At 37.4% G+C, this 15,941-nt stretch overlaps 1 protein-coding gene across 5 annotated transcripts in view; it reads right to left on the bottom strand.

Moving 5' to 3' along the window:
* Nucleotides 1-15,941, bottom strand: part of IFTAP (intraflagellar transport associated protein) — a 39,771-nt gene that overhangs the window by 13,074 nt on the left and 10,756 nt on the right. For all 5 annotated transcript variants that reach the window (XM_015631946.3, XM_015631945.3, XM_015631947.2 and 2 more), the window contains 4 exons: nt 15,319-15,473; nt 3,493-3,650; nt 1,858-1,929; nt 854-908 (listed from right to left, as the gene is read on the bottom strand). In XM_015631946.3, the coding sequence (XP_015487432.1) occupies nt 854-908; nt 1,858-1,929; nt 3,493-3,650; nt 15,319-15,427 (394 nt within the window). In that variant the 5' untranslated portion in view covers nt 15,428-15,473. The remainder of the gene's footprint in view (nt 1-853; nt 909-1,857; nt 1,930-3,492; nt 3,651-15,318; nt 15,474-15,941) is intronic.

The following is a 15,941-nucleotide window of genomic DNA, read 5'->3' as shown; positions in this document are numbered from 1 at the left end:
GAATTTAGGACACACAAAAAGGAAAGACTAATCAAAACTTTATTGTTAGAGTGGAGAGACCAATCAAGTGGCAGTAACTCAGATACCAAGCATCAAAGCCCTGCAGCTTCTGTCTGTGACCTCAGGCAAACCCCTTAATCTGTGTGGCTTGGTTTCCTTGTACAGTACAGGTATAGGTGAGGAAAATGAATTTAAATACTAAAAGGTTGTCAGGTCTGTTTTTAATAAAGACCATACAGGAACCTGTGATAGACTACTATAGACATTAGTATTCCATTTACTTTTTGGAGGTGGGAGAGTTAAAATTATTACAGATGTACAGAACAGTTCAACACAACTCAAAATGCTCCTAATTGGAATTTTTAAAGAAGTTCACTGTGAATTCAGAATTAGTCTAATCTATTTTAAGCCCAGGATGAAATTGTTTTAATAGGCAGGGACAGCATTTTCATTAAATATTTCCACTTTACAGCACTGTCTCTTAGCACCCACATTACCAAAAAAAACTTCTGTTTCAAAGTAATTTCAATAAAAAGTAGAAATGCATAAATATGGAGAGATGTTGCTAACAAGAAGCACTCTGCATGTATAGAAAGGCTTGGGAAAAAAAAAAAACCTGTTCACCAGGACAAAGTACAATACATTTTCCTCTTAATTTATTATTTCATTACCTCGTCAAGTGGGGAAATTAGTACTTCAGTTTGGGGATTTGTGGCAATGTGGGGAATTTTCTAGCAATAGAAGAACTAAGAAATATCATCTCTTTTAGGGGAGAAGCAGTTCTTTAATCAATGTTCACACTCTTGAATTCAAAGACAGAAAATGATGGTGAATATGAAGGGGGGAAACCTACCATTGCATGTCTCCTCATCTGTGTCTACATCTTCCAAGTTTAAGTACTTTTCCACCTGCCATGAAAACCCAGATTGGAAAACAGATGAAAATATATCAATTGCATTCCTTATAGTACAATCTAGAGCAAAGCAAAAATGCATTAAATTGTCTGCTTCATCTTCTCCATTTTTCCCTGCATTTTTCCAAGAAAGCATATGAATTTTCCTTGAAATGTGTAACCCAAAGAAAATACTTTTAGGTGTAGTCGAAGATTTACTGCCAAAATTGTCACATATCAACTTAAGTGATGGAAAGGAAGCTCAAGCTGTACAGTAACTTTTTCAGGAACTTAGTGGGAAGATGGAGAAGTAAAATATTTTCATAAGAAAATGATGCATGATAAGTTACTATGCAATTTTGCAGGCTCATTCCATACAGCACAAAGAGAGTACATGCTGTAGGCAAAGTAGAGCTTGATCCTTCTGTTTTGACACTAATGGTGAATTGATTAGGAAATAAAAAAACTAAGAATTATTACATTTCTAGTGTTTCACCTGGGGCTTTGCTCTACTGTTTTCTCAGGCTAATGTCCCTTGAACAATCTATTTAAAATGTACTAAAAGACAAGACATTTCTCATTTCAGGTATCACTCTGAATAGATCCACAGGGTGAGAATGAAAGGTTTTTCCCAGCCTATCTGCAAATAGTGTTACCATGGAGGATTGACTACATGCCCTGGATTTTCTTCTGTGTTTCCATGAAGTCATTAAAGATGCGCTCAGGTAATTTTTTTCCAACCTGGTTTTAAAACAGTCTCATCAAGACTTACATAATCTTTACACTTTAAAAGTACATATTCACTAACAGTAGAAAAATTTTTGGATTGTTCTCATTCTTCTTTCCCACAGATGGGAAAGAAATACATCAACAAATTGCAGGTAATTTGTAAATTAATACAGAAAAAAAATCAGTCCTGCTCTGCTCAGAATCCCCACTTTGAAGAAAATCAAAGAACACCTCACCTTCACTCTTTCAGACAGATTGAGATTATTTCCATCAGAGACATCAGCTGTTGAGCTCTCACTCATCACTGTCTGTAGATAGATGGGCAGAAATACTTACATGCATGAAACAGAATCAAAATCACAACCAAAGCTCATACTGATTTATACATAGTTTACAGAATCACAGAATGGGTAAGGTTGGAAGGCACCACTGCAGGTCACCCAGTCCCTGTTCAAGAAGGGTCCCCTAGAACACATTACTCAGCTTTATAGATGTTGTATGTAAAAATTTTTAAAAAGTGAATGGAATGTTCCTGAAAATAGAACAGGTACAGGTAATTCTCTGAAAACCTACATGGAACCAGACTGAATCAATCAGGACAACAGTGCAAGTAATCACAGCATGCCTAAAAAGCAACATTTAGAACAGTAGCACTGTTTTCAATAGCAGTGTTTTCCCCATTTTCCTTTCTCAGTGCAGGCCAAAAGGTTACAGTGGTCAACTTAATGCATTATGGCCTCTTCCTGCTACTACCCTGTAATTTTTCTGCTGCATTCTACTATTACTGTATATGTTTCTTAAACTGCTAATGTGACAAAAATGTGCAGCCATGTCTGAAGCTTCTTCTTTAGAAACAAAAACATACCTAAAGGTTTGTGGAAGTTCCATTACATAGAGGATAATGGAAGTTGTACATTGCTTTATGTGGCAGAAAGGCAATTCAATGGGGGTAAAGTAAGAGACACAAAGACAAATTATACCAATGAGGAAACAATACTTCTTATTAAAAAAATGGCAAAAATATTGCCATTACTATTACACAGTCAACTGACAGGATTTTTTTTTTAAAGCCTTGCTTGATTCTACCTCTAAGATATAAGTCTAGTCTAGTCTCTCTTAGTCTCTAAGTCCTAGTAAGGAGGAAAGTGGCTGCTTGTGATCTGAGGCCTGGCAAGCCCATCATTTGAAAGCACTTTAGTGTCTTGTTCTGTGTATTTCACAAAAGGACCTGCTCCTTCTTTTTTAATAAAAGTTTAATGAAGGGAAATTTTGAGTACAGACTAGATCACAGCCTAATTATTTGTTATTCAGGCAGGAAGGCAGAAGTTCTTAACAAGTTGACTCAGATTTCTATCTCATTCCCTTCCAGATGATGTCTGTTGTTTTCTTGTCCCTACATATTAAATCCCTAATCCCTTATGTTTCAGAAGATCAAAAATGCCCCTGGCCTGCCTACTGTTTACTTCAGGCAGTAACATAATTTCAATAACACAGAACTCTGTACTTCCTAAAATCTACAAGAATCAAAATAAATCTGTCCATGCTGGCATCCATACTCTTGGGGATTTTTTTTTTCCTTTTTGCCAACCTCTACCACAAACTGCAGTCTCAGTGAAAGCATTACTTAGATCATTGCAGGGTGCCTTATTTGTTAGTCAGATTATGGCAGCTCTTCAGCAGGGCAAATGCCACTGCCAAACATGATCTCTGCAGGTGCCTCTCTAAGTATTTAACACTTAGGTAGTATTTTAAATATTTGCCTCAAATAGGATAAATACCACTAGCCTCTAACATTTGGACAGTGTATCTCTCCATATTTTCATCTGTTTAAATGTGGTGCTTGTCCACATGGACAAATGTTAACTCATTACCTCATTCACATTTGGCATCCGTGGTGGAAATGACACCCACATTTCTTTGCTTCTTTCAGGTGAACCATTCTGTTTATTTCTGTTTGGTAATTCAGAAGTAGAACATTTCTTTCTTAAGGAGTCCACTTTACTTCCCTGAATTGTCTTTCCCTCTTTCTCTGCAAGCAGAATCACACCAGATCAAATAACATAATGCACTATCCAAGAAAAAGAAAAAACTTTTTTACACATTCACTTTTCCTCTCATGCAAGCTTCCATGTACAACATATAAATGTATTTAATCTATAAAATGAAACTTTACCATAAAACTTTACCAGACTTTACCATAAAACTGAATATGCAGTTTGAACTTCAATTGCACAGAGTCACACTTATTTCTCAATACTGAAGAACTCATTATCACAAAAGCTTATGCAATATACGGAAAACTTAATAAAATCAGCCAAGAATTGTTATACTCCAAAAAGCAAGACAGCAAGGTTACACCTTACTGGATCCAGAAGCTGACTACAATGTGCATGGAAGTATGGATTTGAAAACCCACGCTGAATAATTGGGTTTTTTCCTTCAACCTGGCAAAAAATAAAGTAATCACAACCAAAATAAAAATGCAACACTTTTTTATTTTAAAAATCCCATTATCAAATAAGGAGCAGCTATATGTCAATCGATTAAAATGAACTTCACACCACATGTTCTTAATGAAAAATAAATGCTCATTTAATTAAGATTTTTGGGTTTAGTTTGAAAAATTTACTTTGCGACAATAAGAAACACTGCATTGCATTTCTAAAGCATAATTATGTATTATAAGCATTGAAGTAATTCTTGTGGAGAGTTTTAATGATGCCTTTGGGGTTACTCTGTTGAGCCATACAGCAAAGAATTATTAATCCCCTGGGACAGCTCTGTGCTACAGTTACTGTGACATGCAGAAAGGGCTGGCAGGCTGGGCATAACCTTGCCCAGTCCATGCTTACAAGAGTCAGGGTTCACAGAAAGCAAACTGCACTACACCAGAGCAACCTAGCAAACAAGTTTTAATGCTCAGATAACAGATGGATCCTCTGAATAATTCCCAAATCCCAGGTCTCTGTAACATCTTGCTTCTCCCTGCTTCTTTAGCAAGCACTTTCCTGAAAGAGTATTTGATACAGCAGTACATATGAGCCATTGCTTTTTCCAACATACTCTTTTTTAAGCCATGGAAATGAAACAGTGTTAGACATGAATCTTTTTTAAATTCTTGATGGGTAAAAGGGTCACCCACTATTTGGAGATAATTTTACTGTCAGCCTACTTTACAGGAAGAACTAGATGGCTACTTCTTAAAAAAATTTCAATATTTTTTTACTTTCAAGTTTTATCTTAAAGACTGACAAGCCACAAAAGAGTAATAATGTATTTTGGGGGAAAATGTGTATTGGTAAATAATGTAGCTGAACATCTGCAGACCAGTAAAGTACAAACAGGGCCTGAGGACCGACCCAGTGTCCTCCGTTGTGCACATCAGGAGCATTTCTGTATGAGGAGTGATAAAAAGATTCTGGAAGCCATGCACTTTTCTCATCAGACCAACAGAGAGACAACATTCACTGGAATGATCAGAATGATCAGAAGCATAATTCACAGAGCCAACAGACTCTGAGTAAACATGATATTCCTGCACTGGCCCATGCTTCTCTTGTACACCACTGTGGCCATTCTTCCAGGCTATAAATCAGACCATCCTTCTCAAAAATACAGGTTCTGAATTCTCCAAAGAAAATAATACCACTTTTAGCATCAAAAGACCTATGGCACATAGCTGGGCAGTTATCATTAGGCACACATACGACCTGACAAACTTGCTTTATTAGGTTATATATTTTCTGGACATCTGAGCTATTGTCACAGCTAAAAAGCTAGATAGATTCAATGAGCTAGTAAGAAATCAAGTGCATTCAGAGTATTTATGTGCCATTTACCAACCCCAGACTACAGCTTAGAAGCACTATCCCTTTCCCTAAGAGATCAGTCATAAACTTTTGACAGAAACCTTTTACTGGTTAAGACCACTGCAAAGTTATTGGGTTAGAGAATATTAAATATTACATTTGATGAAATGTTCAGCACAGCAATGTGATACTAGATTCATAACTGCTTGTGAAGAAAAATTCAGAAGAAAAATATCTAACAACACAAAGCAGTTGTTAAATGCAATTCTATAGACAGAATATCAACTATGCAACTGTGTGCATGAGACCATGCCATATAAATTAAAGGGGGGCAGGTAATTTAAATACTGTGTTGCCAACCTTGAGCACAGCCCCTCAGGACCAGTAAGAGCCAACTTCAGCTGCCCAAAGCAACCACTGACACCCAAAATCTCCCAATGCATGCATCACATAACTGGCTCCTTTGAAGCAGTAACTGTAACCAACTTAGAAAATACTATTAAAAATACCACACATAAGTTGTTTTGAAGTTAAAGAAACTACAATCTGAAGCATCACAGGTGTATTTCTTTGACAGTGTTCTGAATTTCAACCATTTCTGTCCTTACTTTTTAAAGAGATCGGGAAGAAGGAAGGATTGCATTCAAGCCAGCAAGAGGATCACTCTGCCTTTCCCCTGACTAAGTGATAATTGACTCATTATTCACAGTCACAGCTCTCAACCTGCCAAGAACACTGGCCTTCACAATATGTGAGAAAAATCAAAAATAAGGGATACAAACACAACAAAATGTAGCAGAGAAAGAAAGTTGAAATGATATAAAGATTCACATATTTATTCTGCAGACAGATTTTGTCTCAGTTTTTAGTCATTTCACTGTCAGTATCTTAAAAATGAAATAACAAGTCAACTCAGGTCTCTAGAAAAGTACATCTGAGTCTCTCAAGAGCAGTATCCATCATAATTGTATGTCACTAAGAGGATGGTGCAGACTTCAGAAACATGTTTCAATCAAAAAGTATATCCAACTTGATAAATTTTTTTCTCTCCTGCTATCTATCCTGTATATTGCCTAAAATTCTCTTTGTCTTCCAATTTGGACGGGAATTTTTTGAGAATGTCTAGTGATCACCCACATATGCCAAAGAATAATGGAGTCACCACAAAACCAGAGAAGATTATCACCTGTATTATCAGGACAAACTTACTGTCAGTGAAATCTCTCAGACGACATAGTAGCCCCAGAAGAATGATAAAATTCTCATGGTCTGAAGCATTTCAAAGCCAAACCAGACAGAGCAATCAACTACATACCACAGAATACCTGACTTGGGATAATACACTGGACAAAAAAAATCAAACTAGAAGGTACTTCCCACCTTTTTTCAATTGGATTAATTAATTTCAAAAACAAAAACAGGTTGAGATTTAGAAACAAGCCCCTTTAGCTATAAAACATCAACAACAAGAAAAAAAAAATACAGAAAAGCTACTATTTTAAGTTCCAATTTATTTTTTTGTCCTCAGATCATGGACTGAGGGCCAGCAGAAGGCCTATGAACCCCTTAAATCTCTTCCAAGTTATGCTTTGATGGAAAACCTGGAATTCAAATATTAGAGTGACTTTCTGCAGGACTCCTGACCAAAAAACAAAAACTATTTTACTCACAGTACAATAATAACTGTCTTGAACAGAAGTCTTAAGTACAAATGTCATGTTCATTCAATTTCTCTATCCTTCAAACACCATCAGCAAATGCTTTAAAACAAGAAAGAAGGCTGTCACTGAAATATTCCCGTAAAATACCACTTTGACATGTTCACAAGGTGATAACATAATCTAGAACTACCTGTATTACCCTCAAATATCTATTATCAATATTATCAAATATACAATATCAATATCATCAAATATCAAATACCTATTTGCAACTATGTAAACCATTGTACAGCGCTGCATTCATTTACACTAAATTACAAGCTGTAAGAGGAAAACAAGAAATTTCAAAGCTGAAAATCCAGTTTGCTGAGAAGGTAATTTTTAAAGCCTTCTATTAATTTCTGTTAACTCAAAGAAAGCAGGTCCCACATTTTCTGCAGTAACCCTACCAAAATTTGCAGCCTCCCTGTGCTTGTATGTTGTCCTGCTAGGAATAGGACACAGTATTTTAAAGTTACTTAGCCTAAAAAAGTCATTCCGATTTATGTTAACCAGATACCTTTCTGTTTCCATGTATTTTTATGTATAAATTGCTGTAAATCAATGCAGTTTGTCTGACCATTCAACACAGTAAGTCAAATTATCCCATATAGTATGTGCCTGGAGGATTTCAGTATTAGAGTCCTATATGCCTGTCCAAAATTAAGAGCAATTCAGGTGTAATTTAGGCACCAAAACTTCATCATATAGTCCTGTTTTAAGAGTTTAAGGTCAGCCTCCAGATGCCACCCAAAAAGGCAGAGGATGTTTTAAACACATTGTACCTAATCTGCCCACACTCAGCATCTAAATTGTCTGTCCCATAACTATCTGAATTCCTGTAAGATCCATTCCAATCTTACTCTATCTTACACAATGCACACTGATTTTGACGGCAGCGATCTCACAGTAGTACTGAGCAAGCAGAACTCCTTTACAGCAAATAACTTGCCCAAAACATTTACTTCAGTGGGCAAATTAATATTGGTAACACAAAAGTTCAGCTGGTGTAGCCTTTTCCCCTAACGTCTTTGATCATATCCTGATTAAATGACAAATAATTAGCACAAAGTATTATTTAGCTTTTTTTCCCCCCCTTCAAAAAAGGTCAAGTTTTACTGTGATCAGTAATGTGGACTTGATTTTTTCATTTAAATTTATGCATTTCTTAAGGAAATTCCACTGTATTATCTCCTCAGCTAGGATAAATACATATTCCACAGACTGGGACAAGTAATTTTGGTGGGACTAATTCTAACCTAAAATGGTAAACTCATAAGTCCCAATAGTTACTTTTGACTGCCATTTTTGGATACTTAATGTAGTATGTTTAAAAATAAGTCAGGAAAGGACTTTTTTATGTGCTCCTTCAGGGGAAAGGTGAATGACTGCTACTCTCAAGAATATTTCAGCCGCTCTCACAGACCTGTTCTAGTTTAATGTACAACAATACTTCTCTAAAACTAACTGAGCTTCTAATTTTCAAAACTTTAGCTGTTTTTTTATTGTATCAGTATCTCTCCCTGTGTACTTAATGGAACCTATGTGTTCTGGTTTTATGTAGTGCTTATCTGTATCAATATCTATGTCTCTGTTGTGCTTTTGATAGTCTCAGTGTTAGAAAATGGGCAGTATTTCCTGTTTATTCCTCATTCACCCCATCTGATCATTTAAAAATTCATATGATTCTTTCACAGCTCAGCAGTGCTGTTGCTGGATACCTTCTCCATTTGAATACTAATGCTGTCAGTTAAGTAACAAGGCAAACGTGCACTTCATCATTTCAGTAGCTTGTACAAGCAAAATCCTGTTTCTTTCAAAAGATTTACAAGAACTCCAGACTTCTTTCTGAGTTTGGGTTATACTAAGCCGTACTTTGAGCCTTAACTAGGAAAAACAGATTCTATTTGAGTTTATTTCTTAAATACTTAGTTTTTTGTTTTTTTGTTTTTTTTACAGTCCAAGAAACCACAAATTTGCTTAAAGTTCTCTTCAGCACAAAGAAACTATATTAAATACATATGGTGGGAGCACTTTAAAAGAACATATGAGGTACTAATAAATCAGGGCAGAATCAATCTTGAAGACTTTCTGTGCACTTACATCCTAGAAGAATTCAGCACTAATAGGCGAGTAGGTAAGTGCTGTAAGCAACAAGCAAATTGTATATAATTAAAAGCATCTGACATCTTCATACAAAGTATTCCTTTCTTAACAAGTAATATAAAAAAGATGACAGCAGGTGGGAACAAAATAAAATGTCAGAAAGCCCAAGAGTTTTGAAAATGCTGAAATTTGGACATCATAATTCACAACATTAAGGCATTCCTAAAAAATTCCTGACTTTATTTTAAGGCAAATACCTACTTTCTTGAAATTAGGGGTTTCTATTTAATTTTATACTGAACACTGAAAAGTACCCAATTCTACAAAGAGCTCAGCACTAAATTGGAAGTGAGGTCACTCAACTTCTGATTGTCCTGTTAAGTCACTTAGACACAGCTCTGGTTTCTGACATTATTTGCTTTGTGCCATTCCCACATGTGGAAAGAGGGCTTCCTCAGCACACTGTGATACATGAAACTAAGCCTACAGCTGCTCTTAGTGCACTTTGATGCCATTCTAGACAAGGTGATGAGGTACAGCAGAGTTCACCCTGTATTACTGCTTTTTATATTGCTAGAATTCAATCACTGTCAATATGCCACTATAGGATAGAATGTCTACCAAAGTATCAACAGCAAAATTACCAAATATTTCCTTTTCTGTGTTCTAGAAAATCTTGGTTATGCAAGAGAATGAAAATACCTTTTTTTTCATCCGAAATACTCTTCAAAAACTGTTTAGTTATAAGGGTATCACAGAAAATAACAAAGAATTGTTACTAGGGAAGCACTACTGCTCAAGGGCTGTTCAAGTTTCCAGGAGGCTGAGTGTCCCTGTACTTATCTGGTGCTGCCACTGAGCTACTGTGCAAATGCACAGGAGTCATTTCCCTTCTTTAGGCCTAATTTTTTCTGTCTATACAATTGAGATGAAGTATCTTGTGGAGCAAATACCAGGAATATAACAATATCCATAAAACAAATCAGTTATCATTATTTTATTCAAAAATAATCTATTAAGTTTGCATGTCTATGTCTGGGATTTTTTCTACATTTAGGGACTCTGTATGGTATTTGATTTTATACTATATTGAATAAAAGCTACATAGAGATAGCTACTGAATTTATGATCAATTGCAAATTTTGTCTCCCGACCAATTCTATCAAATGATCCAGCACAACACATCAATAAAAAGCTCTGAATTGACGCTGTTCCTCTATTTCATGCCCTGCTAAAGTTCCCTGGGGATGACAGATTAATTTAATTAGTTTTACTGAAGTTTCTAGTTGCTTTTATTGGCAAACCTACTCATAGGCTGAAATTTCTCTTGGGGTTACCATTGTCCTACTGGTCCATTTTTAAAATAAAAGTGCATTTACTGTCACTTCTTATATAGTTATCTGCTATGCTTTCTGCTGTGAAGACTGACATTTGTAAAGTGCCTCCACTGACACTTATATAGGAAGTTTTAAGTTGTTGTTTTTCCTAAATGTGGTTAATGTAAAAAAGGAAGCAGACAGCTACAGTCTAATGGACTGTAAACTGAATATCTTGCCCACCTTTCACTGGGGAATTAAGTTAATCTGAGCACAACACAGAACATGGCTCTTTTATGCCACCTGTAAGCACAGAAGTGATCAGTCACTTCCAAACTTCCTCCACTTGACAGCTTGTGCAGCACAGAAGCATCAAAACAACAGCAGCGAGGCTGCAAAGTTTCAATCCAAGCTGTGGCTTGCTTAGATGGGTCTAATCAAGGTCCCTGGACATCAACACACTGCCAGGCAGTGGGAGGTGTATGAAATAGAGCAAAATTAACAGCAGGAATGGAATTCATTTAATCCTAGTGGTCAAATGCCCAGAATCATGAAAAAAATGTAAATCTTAACTTGGATTTGGGTAATTTTATTCATGGCAGTATTTTCCTATCCAGCTGAAAGATCCCTAATCATGTATTTTTAGAAGTGTGAGAGGAATAATTTAAAATCTAGATGAAAATTTTGAAGCTTGGACCATTTTTTCTGTATTTTTGTGTAAGGTCAAATGAGATATTTTATGCTCCAGTGAATTTCCCACTCTTCCTCTGAGTTTAAAAAAAATGAGCAGATGCTGCCTTCTGATTTTGAGTGTCATAGCTCTGCACCAGATTTCAAACACTCTTCCTCAGATTTGAAAGAGGCTTTTGTCCTCTGTGACAATTTTTTTCAAAAGCAGGGTTGGATGGATTTCCATGAGATTTTGTCCAAAGTTTTTCTAGGAAGTGTGTAGTTCTGAACATACCACTCTGACCACATCTACAGAAATTTGTATGATGCACTATTTTGGAAATTCAGCTCTTCTGAGGCTCCTTCAACTGCAAAGCTTTACAGCAAGTAGGAAATATTTCATCTTTCTAGACACATGCTCTAATTGCTAAATTACATCCCTGTGGGCTCACCAGCCCTTTCACCTATATATCCATCTTGTTAATATTATCCCTACGACAAAAAACATACTTTGGATGCTCTAGATAGGAAAAATAGAGAGACTTAACTAGAATCTTAACCTAGCCTTCAAATGCCCATCCATTACAGAATCAATGAAAAAGGTTTTAAAAATTTCCTGCTTATGGAGGAAGTGCTCTTATAATTTTAAAATATTATTTATTTAAGCTATATAGGTCATGTTCTGTTGGAGCAGTATGTTTTAAATTCTGAATTCTGAGTTTTAGAAATATATTTATTTATGTATGTTTATCCGTTTTCCATCAGATCTGAAGTAATAGTCCTTCTATAGGATTTACTTGTCAGTTAGTCTGTGAACACTCATTTTTTCACTGCACCAAGCACATTTTAAGAAACAGCACCACTGGGATTTTTAGGAATACTAAAATCTGGAAGATTAAAATCCCATATGAAAGATGTAATTTTATGGTCCAGCTAAGTTATAACATATCTCTGTGCTTGTTAAACCAAACACACATCATGAAACCAATTACACAGAATTTAGAAGGACTTATTTTGACTCCAGATCATGTTCTATGGGACCTAAAAGAGTATCTTTCCAAATAGCACAAGGAAGAATAGAAGCAGTCAAAGGTAATATCACACATTCAGATACAATAAAAAGAAAACATTCTAAAAATGTGATTTTCTAATTAGGATATTAGCAATTCTTAAAAAGCCAAATTGAAGTCAGGAATGTAAAAATTAATGCATTCTATTTCCCACATTTATAAGAATGAAACTATACTCTCAGCAGAAGGTCCCAATGTGCTCACAGGGGATCACTCCAGGCTATTTATAGCCTCAAAATGTTCTTTTTAGCTGGGCCAGAACAGCCAAGGATGCTTGGGTTTTTCTAGTCCAGGCATATTCTTTACAGCTTCACTGTGTGTAAATTTAACATATGAAGAAAAATTTTTAAATCACTAGCATGTCAGATTCTTATGAGATGCTTACAAGAATAACAGAAACTTCAGCTGAAAATATCCTTGCAATGCCAACTGCACACCTAGTACAAATTCACGCACAAGCGAAAATCACCTTCTGTAAATATGTTACTTTCTGAAATCAATAGGATCCAATTAGTTTTGTGTGTTTTCTGTTTCCTATGTTATGACAGACAAAAATCTTTCAGGCGACAATGTATTTTTTATGCTTTAAGTAGAATTTTTGCAGGGCATTAGTTTATAATGCCAACCAGCATGCTGGGTACTTTTAAAGAAAAATGAAAGTGAGAGGAAAACAAGTTGAGCTGTTTAGTTCATACAATCATAAGAACCTACATTTCTATGCATTTGATTCAGGTAAAGCTCTATCTTTTATATGATTTTAGTGGCAAATGCTTACAGTGACAGTGAAAGTGACTGAAATACACGCTGAGGCTTTTTGCAAGTAGCATCATGATATGCAGCATGCTTCTATGATAGCAGCTATCCCCAGTGTATCAATCATACATAAGAAGACCAGAACTGGATTTTCAATCCTCTTATCTCATCCTCCAGTGTCTCCTTTCTCTTCTATATTTTATAGGGAGGAGAGACAGAAAGTAGCCACAAGATTATTTCTGTGGCAGCTTCAACTCCCCCACTGGTTTTCTGCTCAATGCTTGTGACTGACACTTAGTTCTGCCTGAAGGATAAGGACAGGACAGACTTCTGAGTACCAATCAATGGGGCATGCCACACGCTGTAATTGAAAAATACAGTGCTTCTGCAATAATATGAGGACATCACTTTTAGTGCAAAGCAGTGGTAAAGAGAAATGAGAGTAATATGTAGGTTGCACTTATTTTTACAGCACATGTCTGAACATGGTTAAAAAATGTGAACCTCAGCTACAGAACTGGAATTCTGTAATTCAGCCATGTTCAGATCAAGGTTAAGCTCCACTTTTATATTTCATCTTCAGAGCATGAGATCTTTTCAGCCTAATCATCTATCTGATGTCCTGCTGTACCTTCATCCAAGTTACCTATTAGCTTGCCACAGGATGGGTCAGGTTGGAAATGACCACAGTGGGTCATCCAGTCCAACCCCCCTGCTCAAGAAGGGTCATCCTAGAGCACCTTGCACAGGAATGTGTCCAGATAGATCCTGGATATCTCCAGTGAGGGAGACTCCACATCCTCTCTGGGCAGGCTGTTCCAGTGCTCATTCACCCACACAGTAAAGTGATGCTTCCTCGTATTCAGGTGGAACTTCTGTTCATCTGTTTCTGCCCATTGCCTCTTGTCCTATTGCTTGACACCACGAGAAAGGCTCCATCCTCTGATACCCTCCTGTCACACACTTACAGACACTGATAAGGTCCACTCTGATTTGTCTCTTCTTGAGGCTGAACAGGCCAGACTGCCTCAGCCTTTCCTCGTAAGTGAAATGCTCCAGTTCCTTAATAATCTCTGTAGCCCTCTGCTGCACCTGCTCCAGGAGCTCCATGTCTCTGCTGTCCTGAGGAGCCCTGAACAGGACACAGCACTCCAGATGTGCCTCACCAGGGCTGAGTAGAAGGGCAGGATCACCTCCTGTGAGCTGCTGGAAATGTTCTTCTAATGCACCCCAGGATCCCATTGGCCTTCTTGGCCACTGCTGGCTCATGGACAGCTTGTTTTCCACCAGGACCTTCAGGTCCTTCTCCACAGAGCTGCTTTCCAAGAGCTCAGCCCCAGCCTGTGGTGGTCCAGGGTTTTTTCCTCCCCAGGAGCAGGACCCTGCACTTGCCTTTCTTGAATTTCAGAAAGTCCCTCTCTGCCCATCTCTCCAACCTGTCGAGGCCCTTCTGAAGGGTTGCACAACCCTCTGGGGTATGGGCTGCTGCTCCTGGCTTTGAGTCAGCAGGGAACCTGCTGAGGAGGCCTCTGCCCCTTCCTCCAAGTCATTGATGAATTAGGTGAACAAGACTGGGCCCAGTATTGAACCCTGGGAGACACCACTGGTGACAGGGCTCCAACCAGACCCTGTGCCATTGATCACCACACTCTGAGATCTGCCAGTCAGACACTTCTCAACCCACCTCACTGTTCATTAATCCAGTTCATACTTCCTAAGTTTGCCAACAAGGATGTTGCAAAGGACAGTGTTGAAAGCCTTGCTGAAATCAATTTAGACAATATCCACATCCCTCCAGGCAGTTGTTTCATCATAGAAGGCAATCACTTTGTAGAAGGCACACACACAGGCACAGCACAGTGGGCTAGCATTAATAAACCTGTAAAAGTACCCAAATTGCACACTCCTAATCTCAGGCCATCTCACACTATTAAGTACTTTCCTTGGGCTCTTCTTTTATGGAGACTTCTCAAGCAAAACAACGCAAGATGTACTTAGGAAACATCTATCTTTCCAAACAGTGCATGTTCCCCCCACCTCCCTGAAGCAAGCACAAATGGCTAACCACCTGTAGAGACATAGCAGCCTGGGAACCAATCTGTAGAAAGCTGTCCTTAAGGTTCCCACTGCTGAGTGGAAAAACAAAAGCATCACAAGGATTTGCCTAAAGTCACAAAACAGGTGAGTAGCACAAAGACACAAAATACCACTGCTTCTCTTTTTACCTCTTCTTTTGTCTATGATATCTAATGAGAGATTTGGGAAATTACATACCTTTAAAAAGATATGTGAATGTATTTAGAAACTCTTCATATGACTGCTCATGGCTATTAATAAATTGATCAAGGATGCTGTTCTTTAACAGTTGTTCTCCCATGATCATCCACACCTTGAGAGTCGACAAGTGTGTCTGTTTTTGTAGGCTGCTTCTGCAATAGAAAGAAAAGAGCTATATATACCTGCAGGCAGAAAGAAAAACAACAGAAAAGTCCATAGCTCACATAGATGGGCACTAGAAAGTATAAATTTTCTTCTCTCCTTGCAAAGTTCTGATCTCGTCAGTGGAACTTTACTCAACATTTCCCCCAAAATTCACATGAACATAGAAATTTTATATACAAAGGGAGAAATTGTTATAATTTATGCTTGAAATTTATGACCATTGGAGTGCCAACTTCTCTTAGCGCTGTTCATTCCCTTAACTTGTTCAGCCTTTCAACCCCTGCCTTCTTTGCAGAAAGAGTGGCACCCCTCATAAGCACATTGTATTTAACAGCCAGGCCACAACTGTACATTCAAATTTTGGACTGAATCCATCATCTCCAGGTGCACTGCACACTGTGCCATCGAAGCCACAAACTCAGATTTTGGACCACACATTAAATCACAATAACAGG

Source organism: Parus major, chromosome 5 (genome assembly GCF_001522545.3).
Source record: "Parus major isolate Abel chromosome 5, Parus_major1.1, whole genome shotgun sequence".
NCBI lineage: Eukaryota > Metazoa > Chordata > Aves > Passeriformes > Paridae > Parus > Parus major.
Note: the sequence above shows the minus strand (reverse complement) of the source record. Positions and strands in the feature narration are given on the sequence as shown.